This window comes from Euwallacea fornicatus, chromosome 5 (genome assembly GCF_040115645.1).
Source record: "Euwallacea fornicatus isolate EFF26 chromosome 5, ASM4011564v1, whole genome shotgun sequence".
Lineage (NCBI taxonomy): Eukaryota > Metazoa > Arthropoda > Insecta > Coleoptera > Curculionidae > Euwallacea > Euwallacea fornicatus.
Genome location: NC_089545.1, coordinates 3,377,638 through 3,393,260, shown reverse-complemented (window position 1 = coordinate 3,393,260; position 15,623 = coordinate 3,377,638). Strand labels below are relative to the sequence as shown.

The following is a 15,623-nucleotide window of genomic DNA, read 5'->3' as shown; positions in this document are numbered from 1 at the left end:
TTTCTTGAAAGCGATGGTAAGATATTTGTGAATAAACAAGAAATGTCAAATCTTACCAACCCGTTATATAAAATAAATCAGTATTTATTAATTTTTTTTTAAGTGACTTGAAAATTTTATATTAGAATCTGTGTCGTATTAATAGATGTAAAGTATTCAGCAAAACTCTAGACATTAAGCATAGAAATCATAAAGATCAAGTTTAAAAACATATTTGGGAGTGAATAATTTATACATCTAAAAAGAACAAGAGTTTCAGTCTCAAAGAGATTTTTTTGAGCCGATTTATCACTGTCTTTGCAGCCACAATGACATTATTATTATTCAAATTTTGAAACGCCTCATTAAGCTTTCCCTCAACTTAAAAAGTTGGCGTTAGACTCATAATACACTCTGCTAGTTATGAACAAAAAATTGAGGGCTTTCTAAATTATGAAAACTACACTACATTAAAAAATCCGCAAAAGCATTAGGGAGGCAAAATTTATAACAACGTAAAAATAGCTTCACGAATGTAGAAAGATGAAAATTCAGACCTCTCAACATTAAAACACATAATTTTTATGGTATTCCTTAGATCTTTAAGACTTATTAACATATACAGGACGTTCAAAAAGCTCTAAAAGTATAAAAGTAATTGAAACAATATTATGCTGGATATTATTGCAAAATATATTGTAAATATATGTAAATTATATATGAAATACTGATTCCTATATTAAAATCATAGTTCTTAAAAAGAATAAAAGATATAGATTTATACATTAATCACACGTTGGTACGATATAGTTTATTTACAACCCTTTTGTAAGTTGTTTTAATTGATAAAACGCTTTCAATTCGAAAAAACAAACATGCAAATGACATCAATCTTAAAAAGAAAACGAATAATTTTCAGTATTTTCAATTTAATTTTGACTTAATTAATGTAAATTGTTGTGGTCTATTGGAAAGAACAGGAGAACGAAATTAAAATTTTGCAACACCAATCTAAACTCATTAAAGGAGCAGGCAATTTGCCGTGCTTTTTCTAAAACTAAAGGAACATTGCTATATTGCCATACACTTTACTACTAGTTTGTAACCATGCGCTAAAACTCGATCGAAGCATCTAGAAATTATATGACTCAGCTTCGTCAAAGGTACAACCGACAGGTGTGAAAATGTGTATTAGAATTTTAACATATCCACATATTGGAAATGTGCAAAGTTACTTCGGTAAATGAAATTAAGCTTTAAAAGACACGAAAATAATATTCGGCAACGCCTTCTTTGGGTGCTGTGCTAGAGAATGAAACTTTAATAAACAATAATTGAAATTTCCAACTTGTAGAGACTAAGGAGTCGACGTCATCACAATGAAAGTTTATTCATATCATTTAGCTTTTTTTAACGTTGTTAATTTCGCATTTTGAAAATTTAAATTTTCGAACGTAAGCGATGACTAATTTACAGTGGCGACAATATTCACTTTCTATATCACATTCTTAAAATTTAAATTTTGTAAATAAAAAAAATTCTCATACCATATATGGCAGGTACATATGGATCTATAGCAGACGAACAGTATAAGAATCGAAGTTTCACTTTAACCGCAAAGAAACAAAAACTTTTTTGGTGACACCTAGTACGACGCGCGATACTAAATGGCAGTTACACGATACCCACATTCAGCCACTAAGTGTCAGAACACTAGTGACGTAACTCATGAGTTTTGGAAACAAAAGAACAACTGATTATCACAATTAATAGTCGCGTAGCATGAACATCTTGCCAGTTGCACCGCTGCCACACGATTGAATCATCTATGAAACGATATCGGTACGAAAATTTACACAAAAGTTTATACCACAATATGCCTTTTGTAAAGATATGAGTCGGGCCGAACGAAACCGACGATGCAATGGCTTCCAAACCTTCAAAAATTTCCTACACCCTTTTTTGCAAGTATACACCTCACCTATCGAATCACCGTAACTATGAACGATACGAATTAATATTGGAGTTTAAATATTTCTACTTATTGAAGATATAGAAAATAAATTGCGTAAAAGATAATATAATTTCATTTCCATGCTGGACATTCTTATTTTAGACATACTGTATTTGAATTTTCATGTTTCTGCATATTGGAGATACGAAAAATTGATTCAGGAAATCAAATTAGACTTTTTACGACAACATTGCGAATATTTTAAAGAAACTTTGATACGAAAGTAATTGAGATCATCAAGTCAAAAAGGCTATGGAGCCGACGTTATGGCAATTAAATGTTTTTTGTAACAATTAAATTTTTATTAAACGTTGTGGAACCAGCTGCCAATTTTTGAACGTAGTTGATGATAAATTTGTATTATCAACAAAGAACCATGTCATCCGTTTAAGGAAACTGTATTCGAAAACTACTTTTCATACCACATTTTAAAATAAAATCTTCTAAATTGCGAATCTTTTTTATATCATATGTAGCAGATATAATCATCTATGTATATATCAGACTAAGAGTGACCGATTACAAAATACGTTCACTATTAAAATGATTTTAAAGATACCAAGCAAAGTATTTTCAAATATCCAAAATCGAAAAGGAATACCCAACGTACGGTATACGTACAGTGTATCTACTAGAAATAACGTCAAATTATTTCTGTGGGTGATTTAACAAATTAAATTGATTACAAAAGTTCTTATAAACACCCAAAAATTGCTTCTCAACAGCGCATTCTAAAGATGGTTTTCTCGCAATATTTTTGAACTGATTTACGCACAAATTATGAAATTTTATATACTTTAATAAGTTCGAATGACAAAACTTTGTTGTGTTAATAATTAAAGATTTTAGTCGGAAGCTTTACACACCAAGTCTCCTATGTAAATGTTGCTCTACCTTTTTTTTGTAACATTTCTTAATTACTGAAATTAAACTACTGAATCTTAAATATGTTTGAGTATAAAAGTTGCTCTTATTGCTTCTCGTTATAATAGACCGTTTTCCGGAAAACTGAGGTTTTTTAAATTTATGCATGATTACATGAACATTGATATGCATTTTAATAAACATAGTAAGAATACTCATAATAGAAACATTTTTTATTACCTAGCATTAATAAGGCTAATATTATTAAGGACTTAGTACTTATTGACAACAAATTTTAGTATTGGTCATCTCATACCATAAATCTGGAAAAAACAAAAATTAAATTTGAAAATTATGGTTTTTGCAACATATTTAAAAAGTAATAATAATATTGTAGATTGGTTTGTTTTATGTAAGTACTCCCATGGAGATATATGGAGATTGTTTCTCATTTGACCAAGTTTGTATCTAATACAGTTTACGAAATCTCCATGTTGAATATATTCATTTTGGACGCGCTATATTAAAAAATGCTTGATATACTTAAAAAAATTGTAACTCTACGAAGTTGATGTCTGGTATATTGAATAAGACACTATAAAATTTAAAAAATGGTAGGTGTTACGAAAATTGTACCATTTTAGTTAAGGGTCAATAAATTGGCTAAATCGTAAAGAAAATTCTTATTCCTGAGCAAAAACTTCACGAGGACGTTTGGGATGAACTAATTTGAAATTATTTACTTTATGATAAATAGTACATTGCTTAATCAACTCCCTACATATATTGTTCACCCGTTATTTTTATAATGCAATTTTTCATTGGTATTAAATTTCTTTTCCCGAAATTGCTCACGAGGCAGACATACCATCTTATTTGAAAGTCCCTCCAAAAGTTCTTTTGACTTGAACTTGAAATGACAAACAAGACTTGACAGTCATGACATACGGATTTTCATTTTTTTTTAATCTGTGTTTTCCCTTTTTAGTATTCTATTCTTTCCAATATTCTATTATATTCTGTAATGTACTATGTTTCTTGTCTATGTCTGAACTTTGAACCTTCTATGTAATCGCGATCATTCAATTAATTGTTTTATACCTATCCATGAGTTTAATAACTAAATATTGTGGTTTTATTTGCTCATTTAGTCGGATGTTCAGTAGGTGAACGTGAAAAAAGTTGTGTGATCGTCAGTTAATTTTTTTAACAAATTCCTCTGGTTTATCCTTCAGATATTTGGTATTTTGGATATAAATCTACAAGAACTGAAATAATTTTAATTAAAAATAAGAGTTTTTGACCCTATCAAATTACTAATAATCTAAGAATGTCCACCACCGGAGCATCTTCAGGCCAAAGCTTGATACAAAACATGTAAGTTAAATCGCTACTAGGTAAACATTTTTTTTTTCTATAAGCTTTTTGATAAATTCAATGTATTAAATTTTTTGTAGTATACTGATATGATGGCCTGTAATAGAGACACTCTATTAGTTACATTAGATATGATCTTGCTCTCTAACCAAATTTGTAACACTGTATTCAGTGAGAATAGATGCCTAGGTAAAGCACAAAATCATCAATCTTTTCAGAAAATTCGTGGGATCAGAAAGTGAATATGTCACAGAACTTCATGGCCAAGTGGTTAATGTTCAATGTGCTGAGGGTAACCATAATCATGGCAGCTCCAAAGTTAAACTTATTGATAGGATTGACTACAACTGGGAGCTAAAATATTATAGAGGGCACTTAGTTGCTGCCCATATTAGTGGTAAAATTATTGCTTATGCTATGAAAGGTATTTAAGAAGTTACTGTACCCAAGATATTATATAGATAACAACTTGTATTTGTGTTTAGGAAAAGATGGAGGTATGATAAGAGTGGTGCACCAAGACACAAATGTCAAGAGGACATTGATAAAAAATTTGAAGGACGATATTAAGGACTTGGCATTTGCCTACTCAACCTCCGAAGTTATTTTGGCATGTGTTGATTGTGAGGGAAATATTCTTGTTTATAACATTGAGGATTCAGCAGACTCTTTGAAGTATCCTTTTATTGTAATTCTAAATTATTTGGGTAGAAGTTTTTGTTTTAATATGAGTGCAACTAGAAATGAAATGACTGATTGCAAAGAGAATTAACACAAAACTGTTGTTTAAAAAAAAAAAAATTAAAAACACTACTGCTAGAAAGTTTAAGAGCTTTATAACTCAAGAAAAACCAAGGAAACATACTAATCATATAAGTTATATGGTGTAATGGGGTAATTAGGAATTTAAAAACTACATCCCACATTTTCTCTTTTCCCAATTGCTTCAATATTTTTTCCTATTGAATCTTGAGATATTGCCAAAGTCTTTATGTCCTTATTTACATCTGATACATAAAAAAGTGGATGTTTTTTGTAAAAAATTATATATTGGTATATTTAGTTCTTTATTTATCCACACTTTTCTTTTCCTTAAAGGCATTTATAGTTATACGCTTCTTTTACATGTATTTCATGAAGAAGGTGTCAGGCAGAATACTAATTTTAGGTTAGCTTGGTGTCCATTTGTTGGAAGTGTTGAGGAAGAAGTAGATCTTCTTGATGAACCTGAGAAGATGTTTGTTATTTTAAATGGCACCAAAGGTAAGAAAGCAGGAACATGATTATACTTTGAAATCTTGCATCAAAAATTTGATTAATGAAATTCTTGCATCAAGTATAGTTTGAAACATATACCAAAATTTCAATGGTAAACTTTTCGCAATTAAAATAATAAGAGAACTAGGTGTCTTAAATGTGAAATGTTATACTACAATAATAGTAAGCCTGTGTTATGGAAAAGAACAAACTCATAAAAAATATGTTAAACTTCTTTTCTATTTCTTCCCAAATTTTCCTGTAAAATAAGGATGAATGATTTTCGCTGCCCTTTGATAATTTATAACATCAAAATCACAATTATTGTTTCAGCTGAAATTTATAATGTAGCTACATTAAACAGCAAATATGGCAATCAAGGGCCTATAGATCCGAATAGTTCTTTTGAAGGTTATACAGAAATAGTTCATACATCTGATTTAGTAGATGCTTCATTTTCTTCGGATGGTTGTGCAATAGCGCTAGCTTGTCAAGATGGTTTTGTCAAATTCTTTCAGGTAATAATAGTGTTACTTCGAAATGGATATATTAATGTTTAAATTCTTTATTGTTTCAGTTGTTCTTGTTTGTTTCGGATTTCCAGAAGTGCATTCATGAATGGATTCCGCATGGAGGAAAGCCATTGACTTCCGTTATATTTGTCGATAATATTCTTAAGTATACATCACAATGCTGGAAATTTGCAGTAACGGGTGCAAATAACAATACAGAATTAAAATTGTGGTCTTGTGAGTCCTGGACTTGCCTGCAGACCATCAATTTCTTACCGAATCCCAAAAGTATTATCCCGGATTTGTTTTTGAATGTCTCCACGGACTACACTGGGAAATACCTAGTGATTTCAGACATAAATAACCGAGCTGTTTATGTTTTAGAATTGCAAAAGTATTATTGGAGGAATAGTACACGTACTTTTAATTGATAAGAATTGTTTTAGGGACGAAAAAGAAGAGCTTATAACGGCAGGAATTTTAGCCAATTTCCTTGTGCCGGCCCCATTTCTTAGTTTCCATATTTTAGAGGCTGGTACCAGAAACTTCCCGTATTGCTACAACAATAGCTCTGACGATTTGTACGACGAAAACGGAGAAGAATTCGAAGATGAAGTGGAGATTTCTGTACTGACTGCATGTGTATTTTGGGTTATGTAGTCTGGAATATTATAAGTTTTAGGTCCAAGCCCTAAAAATGTTGGTTATTCAACCAAAAAAATTTCAAGAGTGTAATATTATCTATCAGCCAGATACTTTGATGTACGATGACGTGCTAGTTACAGAAAATGTAGTGGATGACCTGGTGGACTTAAAGAATGGCGGTAATGAAGAGGTTAGTTTAGGCTTAATTTTGGTTAATTCGAATTAAATTTCTTTTAATTAATTAAAAAAATGCAGGTTATATTACGTAAGAAATCAAACATCACATATTTATCTTAAATCAACCTTTTGAAATGATGACATGGTATGTGTTACGAACTTTAATTATTTAGGATTAAGACAAATAATTTTCAGGATATTTCAATCTTTTTAAGTTTAAAATATAGCTTATTTCAGGTTACTGAAAATATTCCTGAGTTGGAGGATTTGCACAATTCTGTGACTTTACTAATCCAGCAACAACAGAACAGCAGTAATAATTCCAAATTGACGCTAATGACGCCAGATGCCTTTACGAGTCCAAATAAAAATAATTCGAAATCAAGCAGTGTGCGAAACTCGATAACCAATGAAATAATTCTCATCGATACGACAGACAAGAAATTAAATGAAACAGAGTTTCAGCGACCACAAAGAGAGAATTATGCGAGCGCTGGTTCGAGTCCAAGTAGGGAAGTTCAAGAAATTTTGTCCCTGAATAATTCCTCTACTGGATATCCTGCTGCTCAGGAATATTTTAATAATTTGGCAAGTCTTCAAGCACAGGTATATTAAGTAGTATTTTGCTTCTAGTAGAAGTAAATAGAGATATCTTTTCCCTTGAGTTTTTGGAATCTGAGATAAAAATGGTGTGAATGGTGAAATGATTAAAACTTTATATATTCAGGAGGATGAAGAAGAACAGCCTCAAAAGGATTTCAATGCTCCGACGGAAGCGAGCCTCCTGTACCAAGACCATGTAAATTGGCCGAAAATATCATCCTTGGTTAAAGAATCCGAAACTGCAAAACAGATTCAAGAAGTTAATGATATTAATGACCTAAATAAACAAGATTTGGAAACTGTTTATCTGAGGATGAATGGACTGGAAAACTTGGTCAGGGAACAGTCCATTATGTTGGGGCGTTTACACGAAGATTTAAAGGTCCTTGCTGTTCAACATCAAGTAACAAAGAATGTAAGTAGTAAAAAATTAGTGATGTATGAAATTTATGTTTTAATATTGTAAAATTTATGACTGGCCTACAAATGAAAATTGTTCTTTAGATCCGCGAAATTATGTGTACAAATAATAGAGATGCGTAACCTTTAAAGACGTATTCTTCATAAATTTTTGTTTAATTAATATTAAAAATAATTTTTTATGCAAGGTGTATCTATCTAATGTGTCAATTCTCATTCAAATATTTTTTCTGCAAAAATATTATGCGTTCTTTATTGATTGATTTGATTCACGTGCCAAAAAACTTGATTAATATCAGTTTTATAAAAGAAAATTTGGATCAAATTTTATGAAAAAAACGTTGTGTGCTTAAAAGTGAGGTAAAAATTAGCATGGAATGACCGATTTGCCTTCCAGTTTGTAATATTAGTAAATTAATTTGAAATTTGTAGGTTGAATTAACCAATAATATAAACAACGAACAATTAGCCAAAGAATTGGAAGCAGCAATGTCAAAGCAACAACTACAATTTGCCAAAATGTTGGAGAATTTAGTACAGCTGCAAAAGGCTAAAGATAGGGAACTACAGGTATGCATGTGACTTAAAGCACACAAAGTTTTGTTTATATAAAGTACTGTTATGTAGGAAAACCTAGCAAATCTAATAAGCCAGCTTCTGGCTAAAACTGTGTCCGAAAAGGTACCCCAAATTGTGCAACATGAAATTAAACACACAGTATTGCCAAGTTTGCATCAAACGATGGAATCATACAGACTTCAAATCGAAAACCAATTTAGTCACAAATTTACAAATATGGACGCTATGGTGAAGGAGCAGTTGTCGAAAGTACTGGGAAGTAAAGTAGGTTATTTACTTTTGCAGTTAATTTAAATGCGGTTGAGGGCAATATTTTTGGCGAACTGTGGGCAAAAAAGAATATAATTTCTTTTATTTCCATTGAATAAAGATTTTTTAATTGATTTTAGTCGTTAGTGGAATCCCTCAGCGTTTCCGTAGCCAACCTCATAGCACCAGGGTTAGAGAAGTCCTATCGGGAGATAATCGCACACTCATTATTACCATCTTGGGAGAAAATATGCAGCCAAATGTTCCACCAAATTAATGATGCATTTTCGCGGGGCACGAAAGAATGTATATATTGTTGTACTCTTCCATATATTATAATTTTTACTTTTAAATTATTTTGATTGATTTTGATTTAAACGATTTGATTTCTTTTAGATGTTGCGTCTGTGGAAGCTTACATGGAAAAACAGAGACGCTTTTTAGATAAAGGCAAAGACATGGTCGGTCACATGCAAATAGTTTCTGAGAATTTGAAATTAACATCTGACAAGCTAGCTGATACGCTATCGGTGGAAATTCAAAAACAGATAGGGTCTGTATTTAAATCGTACGTAAGAATGGTATTGAAATGAGGCATCCGTGTTACAAATTAGGTAATAATGTTTAAGGATGCAGGAGAAATTGACATCTAATATGAAAGAGGTGGTTAGCAGTGAATTGAAGCATGGTTTCAAAACGCAAGTGGCCACGATTCAGGAAGGAGTGTTGAACGCGGTCAACCGTTCCAGGGCTGTTACACCGGCGCCACATTCAGGTGATTCCAATGTAAGTTATCATTATAGTTGCCAATAAAAGTCTTTGGTGGTTATATTCAAAACAAATAAAATTAGGATGAAAACAAAATAAAACGAATACTGTAAGAATATTACTTAATATGTACTAACAATAGTATCGAAGACTACAAAATTGCTCAATTGGTCTGATTTTTCTGTGAATTCTGCGATAAAGTAATCGTACAGCGGTTTACCAACTCTTCTTTATTTTACTTGATTTCAGTTTCAACTTATGGCTCACATACAGCAAGCCCTCACCAAAGGTGCTTACGCCGAAGCCTTTCAAGTAGCATTGTCAGCAGAAAACTTACATATGGTGATATACGTGTGTGAACACGCAGACGTGAACAAAGTGTTTGGAGAACAATGCCTACTTTCACAAAGTGTTCTACTTGCCTTGATTCAGCAGCTCAGCATGGAATTCCATAAGAACACTGAAACCAAATTGAGGCAAGTCCGGTTTATTCATCCAGAACACTGAAATGACAACTGATTATACCATATGAACATTAAAATACCAAAAATATTGGTCTAGAATACGATGTCAAGATCTGTTGGAATCATTATTGGACTCTCTGTATAATGTGTTACTTTGGCTATACGTTATTAGATTTCAACAAATGAAAATCAATTACGGACCATCAGAAATATTCAGATCATACTCGTCGGTACTCCTTGCCCATGCCGTTTCCGTCGATCCGGCATTTGTTTCTTGTTGAAACAAAGCTATCAAAATAAGAACCTCAATCAGTTGATCATTGTTGGTGTCTAATGTTAGACACAATGTTTGCAAGACATTACTAAAAACAAAAAGATAGTTACATTTTTTTTCCTAATATAGTTTCATCCGGGCAGCATTCTTGGCTTTAACACCAGATGCCGGCCAAACCAAACAATTCGTCCCAAAAGTGTTGAGAGACTTGCTGAAACAATTGGTAACGTTTATGCAAAGCAACCCCCCTCTAAGGCAAATGACTGAAGCCCGACTGCTGAAGATGGCCGTTGAAAGTATGTTGATGCAACATTTTAGGGAATGATGCAAACTCACGGGCTCTAAGCCATATTAATGGAGTGATATTCAGAAAGCCTTTACCTTAAGTTCTTTAACGTGTAAAGTACGGGATCATTCCGCAAGCTACCGAATTTAGTTGAAATTATATCAAAAAGTTCCAGATGAAAAATCGTTATAATTTTGACCAAACTTGAAAAATTAAGCGTAAACAGAACAAAATTGTCTACGTCGCTGTCAGTCGCGTCAAACATGTCAATTGCTCTGTCATTTATAATTTGCCAACTTATATTACTTTTTGACACTTTTTCAATAAGCTCGGTAGTCAGCACCATATCGACTAATAGTTCAGTGATCATGTGGTGATCCGACGAGTAGTGAGAATTTAAGTTTTTGACATGTATTTGTTTTTATGTTTCCTCTTATTTAAGACTGGTAATAAATACCTCCTAATTTTTTTGTGGTATGAGGGGAATGTTTTACTTTTACCTTTTCCAAACATCCTTTCTTTGAAATAATTTCTAGGCATATTATTTAAACCATTAAAAATAAATCTCGCTTATCTTTTTCAGGCCTGGAAAATGGCGATGTTCCATTATGGTAAGAAGTCAGCTATTTCATAAACACTCATGTACACGGTATTCGTGACCGTTTGGGTATATGAATACTTTATTAAGCCTTCCTATTATTTATAAATTCAAATGAATGGACTAGAATGACGGAAATAAAACCACGTAGATTTAATTGTTATAGAATAATGTATAATCAATGTATTAAATCTAATAAGTAATTAAAAGTAACTTTTTATAAGTTTTGGTATACATAATCGAATATGAAGACGTTGTTGGATTAAGCCATAGGCTCATATTTTGTTTTAGTTATAATGCTCGCAAGGCAACAAGATAATATTACACCAAGTAGTGGAAAAAATGCTATTCCCACAGCGGCACCTGCGACGATCCCAATGTTTGCATCCAGAAAGTTCACAACCTTGTCGTAGCATCCCTAAAATATAAAACCAGATTTAAACATTAGCGATTACAAATTCTACAAGCAAACGAAAATAGAAAAATGTCCACAACTCTGCGTGTTGCGGAGATATTTGGCAATGAATAAAATGTTTGAATTCTCAGTGCAAACATTATAACGAGTGACCGACCATTAAGAAAAATCTAACAACTAATTTTAAAATTATAGTTCATATATATATAAAGCTATGCCTTGGCATGAATATAGCTTTATATATTTATAGAAGGAGATGTGGCAAAACTACATCCGACAAGGAAAAAGCTTAAAACTCCTAAAGTTGGTTTATGTAGGTTGATGGACAACTTTGAACATTTACTCCATTGATATGGTAAAACTGTTTTAAATAGTCTTTTAGTGAAATTTCGAGGCAAAGAACCTATTTTCTTAAGAAGTTTTAATTAAAGTGTCAAAATTATAGCGTTGTAGTGAGAGGCAGTTCAAAATTCTTACCTTATTGTAAATTTCATGCGCATCTTCTTCAGTATTACATCCTTCTTTAATACAACACGAAAAGGGTATGGGCAATTTATGATCTAACCAATCTCTGGCACGGTGATTTCCACAACAGTGCAACTGTAATAAAATTATTTAAATGTATATCTATAAATAAATTATAGATTTTTTTACATATAAATTAGATAATTCAAAGACCAATAATTTAAACTGGTGAAAACAATTTACAAGGAAAGAATATTATCGTACCCAATCATCTGATTTGTTCTAGTTATAATTTTTACATAGTCAAACTACGTTGATATATATACACTTACCGTCTTTTGAATTACGTCTAGATCAGATGAAACTTGGGTGTTATTAATATTATGATAATTTATAATAGCATCGGTGAGTCCTTTATTAAAGCCCTCCTTCAATTTTGATCGGTAGGCAAATATTGAAATTCCAGCTCCTAGTTCCAAAACTAATACTATTGCCAGGAATGCTCCATACTAGAATAATAAAATATTATCAAGTTAGAGATTATTATATCAAAGAAAGCCGAATCAAGAGTTGAACTCAATATGGTTAACTATTAACCCCTTCTCTGTTGTAAAATATACCATTTTTGACCGAAAATTAGTATGTAATTAAAACACCAGAAAATAGTATGTTAACCTTTGACTAAAGTTATTTACACGTTTATAAAGTGTAAACAATTAATATAATATCGTATAAATATTGGCTAAATAAGTTCTGGTTTTACTTTCTTTGACGAGGCCATTTCATTTTTGTGGACAAGCTGGTGAAAGCAATCCTACTTTCAATAAAAATATTAATATATATATATATATATATATATATATGTAATACTAATATTAATTTAGATTTTTGCTTTTTTACTTCACAGTTATGTTAACGCAGAACGGCTTTTGGTTAAAAGTGAGTGTTGTTTGATCGCGCATCGAAAAATTAACTAAAAATTTATATATTTTAATTAAATTATTAGTCATAACATTCTTTACCGGGGGGAACCCAGTTGTCAGAGAAATGTTTGAGCATTGTCATGATATCCGTATGAAGGCCATTCAATGAAGAGAACTAGATCAGTTGTGTCGGAAAGTTAAAATTAAAAAAAAAACTAAAATGCCATTTTTTCAGATGAGGTATGACACAGATAGCAATTATCAATTAATTCCGATGAAACTTGGAGAATCAGCAAACCTCAGGGTATGTCGAACGCTTAGGTTGGTTGTCGCAATCGGTGAAACAAGGAATCATATTATATAAAAGGATATGATCATAATTTATCGTAATATGAATCGGAAACTTGAAGACACGTATGCAATACATCCTTTGCTAGATTTTAATCTACTGAAGAAGGAAGAAAGAGCTCGTTGCAACAACCATCATAATCATCTACCGCAATGTCAGAACCATTTAAGGCGAGTTTCTTGTAATCGTCTTCGCATGGATGGCCCATTTTAATGGGTACGGTACAGTAATTTCATCATTTATTAATTCTTGTCCGTATACTTCTTGCTACAACATCTACCTAATAAGCATTCTTGAATGTAGCATTAAACTTGGTTCAAATTGTTTTCAAAGATTCGTTGGGTAGGTAGATAGATTCTTAATTTCGCGAGTTAAATGATTAACTGAACTCGTTGATTTATTATTTTCTCTGTTACTAAAACGGTTAATACCTGTTAATTCTTATGTTTACTAATTGGGAGTTGACTCCACAGTATTTTTTTCGAAAAATATCACATCATTCGCTACCTGCTAGGGCAGTAGCTTAATTATCATGGGCGTACGTTTGGTTTCTTTATGCAGTGTCTTTGTTTTTACTTACCACATAAAGCAATACTGGTTGTCCTTTAACTGTGCAACAACACGCCAAGGATCCAATAAGAATTATTAAGGCGCCCGTTCCAATCAGGACATAAGGAGCGGTTCCACTAAATTCTGTGCTCATTTCCATATACTTGTACAATTCAATTTCCATCCATATGCCTATAGCGAAAATTGCAATACCAGAGACCTGAAAATTAGTAATTATTTACAAAGTTATAAGTAAATACATGTATAATACACAAAGATTTGAAAATCAATATTTGCATTAGATGCATGAAACAGGTAAATTAATTTTAACTTTAAAGTTGAGACGCATTGTAATAATTCCTTACTCTAAGACCAACCTCTTGGGTTTATCTAATAAAGAAATTTATACTTTATGGTTGAAAATACCTTTAATTTCAGTTGAGACTTCTCATCTCCAATCATTTGAAATTTAAATAGACATATTGTTGTATAGGTGTATCTCAAGTATGGAATTATTAGTGTTTATGTAGAAGTAAATAGATTAAATATGATGTAAGTAATCATCGTTTTAAGGTCATTGCATTGGTTGTCATTGATTATTACTGTTAGAGAATCAAATTGAGCATGTGCAGGGTGTAATATATAATTATAGAGATATTTTATAAAATAAAAAAAAATGCTAATTGACCCCATGGTCCAAGACGTACCATTTTCAATATATGGATGGGGCAGTAAAGTTTCGCATTTTTCTCATATTTTTAGTTTTTCTCGCGTATGCCTTTAAGAGATTTTTTTTAAATGTTAGACATCTATTTTTCTTAAGACCCTTTATATTAAAATATTAAAATCGTCGATAGTCATATACAAGGTATTATATTTTTCTGGCTCATGTGCTACGTTATGCAGTGTATCTTTTTTTTTGGAAAGCTATGCATGAATTCTGATACCAAATTTCAATTGCTTCTCTAATTCTTTAACTTTATTGTTTCTTCACATGGGTCCATTAGCGTTTATTTACTATTTTGTATAGTACTATCCCTACTTGAAATATCTTTATAATGTTATGTGATTGCCTGTATAGCTGCAAAATGAAGCAAATACATAATTTAAAAAATAAAGCAAAAAATTACAATCGGTTTTGAAATGTTAGTTAAAGTTAATTAGTCAAAATTGTACAAAAATTTACAAATTTTTGGAGAGGTTGACAGAAAAATGGATTTATGCAGGTGTGTAAGTGCATCTACATCATTAATGCCCTGTTTTTAGGTAAAGTTAAATAATTAGATTTTAAATTATTTATGGCTTCATTTATAACGACTTCTGCGTAAAAGCTAAACATTACATATCCCTTACGGAAAATAAACTTTGTAATAAATTACAAGTATCTTGTCTAGGTGTCATTTATAGATTTAAATGTCCATTTCACGACGACAGATTTTATCAATGGTGAATTCAAAACTAAGGCTGCAGTATTTACTGTACACGCTAATGCTGGTACTTACTTCTTTGTAATTATACTCACCCAAAAGATGAAATTGAAAACCATAAGAAGGCTTTTCATGCAGGCAAGGGCTGCTACGGTCTGCAGGTGTTTACCCATTGTTCACAAAATATAACCAGCTGGGAATCGCAGACTTAAAAATTAAACGAAAGAATTCGTGTGTTAAATTATTATTTATATTGAAATAATCACACTTATCTAGAAAAACACTCTTTTGTCCGTGAAGATAGGGATATGCGTATACGAATTCCGGGATCGTCAAAAGTTCGCATCCTGCAGTTGCTGCCAGCTCATGCGCTGCGCTATCGAGTACAATAGAAACCCTCAGCTATCACCCTCAATAATCTGCGCACCT

The 15,623-nt window shown here is 31.8% G+C and overlaps 2 protein-coding genes across 4 annotated transcripts; one reads left to right on the top strand and one right to left on the bottom strand.

The window, feature by feature from the left end:
- The first annotated feature begins 3,827 nt into the window (after positions 1-3,827).
- On the top strand, positions 3,828-11,289 carry Ge-1 (Enhancer of mRNA-decapping protein 4 homolog Ge-1). 3 transcript variants are annotated; one of them, XR_010732141.1, is made up of 18 exons: positions 3,831-4,234; positions 4,453-4,658; positions 4,720-4,909; positions 5,343-5,497; positions 5,825-6,009; positions 6,069-6,397; positions 6,450-6,630; positions 6,686-6,838; positions 7,063-7,431; positions 7,553-7,843; positions 8,281-8,418; positions 8,476-8,691; positions 8,817-8,982; positions 9,073-9,244; positions 9,306-9,462; positions 9,694-9,920; positions 10,312-10,914; positions 11,052-11,289. XR_010732141.1 is itself a non-coding variant. In XM_066282682.1 (18 exons), the coding sequence occupies exons 1-18, from the start codon at positions 4,188-4,190 to the stop codon at positions 11,081-11,083; spliced, it is 3,381 nt and encodes a 1,126-aa protein (XP_066138779.1). In that variant the 5' UTR covers positions 3,831-4,187; the 3' UTR covers positions 11,084-11,289. The 3 variants fall into 3 exon arrangements, 2 of the variants coding, with proteins under 2 accessions (XP_066138780.1, XP_066138779.1); XM_066282682.1 differs by having other exon boundaries at positions 10,312-10,478; XM_066282683.1 differs by lacking the exons at positions 9,694-9,920; positions 10,312-10,914; positions 11,052-11,289 and having other exon boundaries at positions 3,828-4,234; positions 9,073-9,229; positions 9,291-9,428.
- Positions 11,219-15,623, bottom strand: LOC136339432 (tetraspanin-7-like). Its single transcript, XM_066282690.1, has 5 exons — positions 15,290-15,623; positions 13,799-13,987; positions 12,279-12,455; positions 11,959-12,081; positions 11,219-11,484 (listed from the first exon to the last, which is right to left on the bottom strand). The coding sequence occupies exons 1-5, from the start codon at positions 15,365-15,367 to the stop codon at positions 11,329-11,331; spliced, it is 723 nt and encodes a 240-aa protein (XP_066138787.1). The 5' UTR covers positions 15,368-15,623; the 3' UTR covers positions 11,219-11,328.

What these genes read in the sequence shown, in the direction of transcription:
- Ge-1 (XM_066282682.1), top strand. Translation starts at nt 4,188, where the DNA reads ATGTCCACCACCGGAGCATCTTCAGGCCAAAGCTTGATACAAAACAT. An exon ending in CGAAAGTACTGGGAAGTAAA is followed by an intron (nt 8,692 to 8,816) that starts GTAGGTTATTTA and finishes AATTGATTTTAG; the next exon opens with TCGTTAGTGGAATCCCTCAG. An exon ending in ATAGGGTCTGTATTTAAATC is followed by an intron (nt 9,245 to 9,305) that starts GTACGTAAGAAT and finishes ATAATGTTTAAG; the next exon opens with GATGCAGGAGAAATTGACAT.
- LOC136339432 (XM_066282690.1), bottom strand. Translation starts at nt 15,367, where the DNA reads ATGGGTAAACACCTGCAGACCGTAGCAGCCCTTGCCTGCATGAAAAGC. An exon ending in AACCAGTATTGCTTTATGTG is followed by an intron (nt 12,456 to 13,798) that starts GTAAGTAAAAAC and finishes TTATTATTCTAG; the next exon opens with TATGGAGCATTCCTGGCAAT. An exon ending in TAGACGTAATTCAAAAGACG is followed by an intron (nt 12,082 to 12,278) that starts GTAAGTGTATAT and finishes ATTTTATTACAG; the next exon opens with TTGCACTGTTGTGGAAATCA.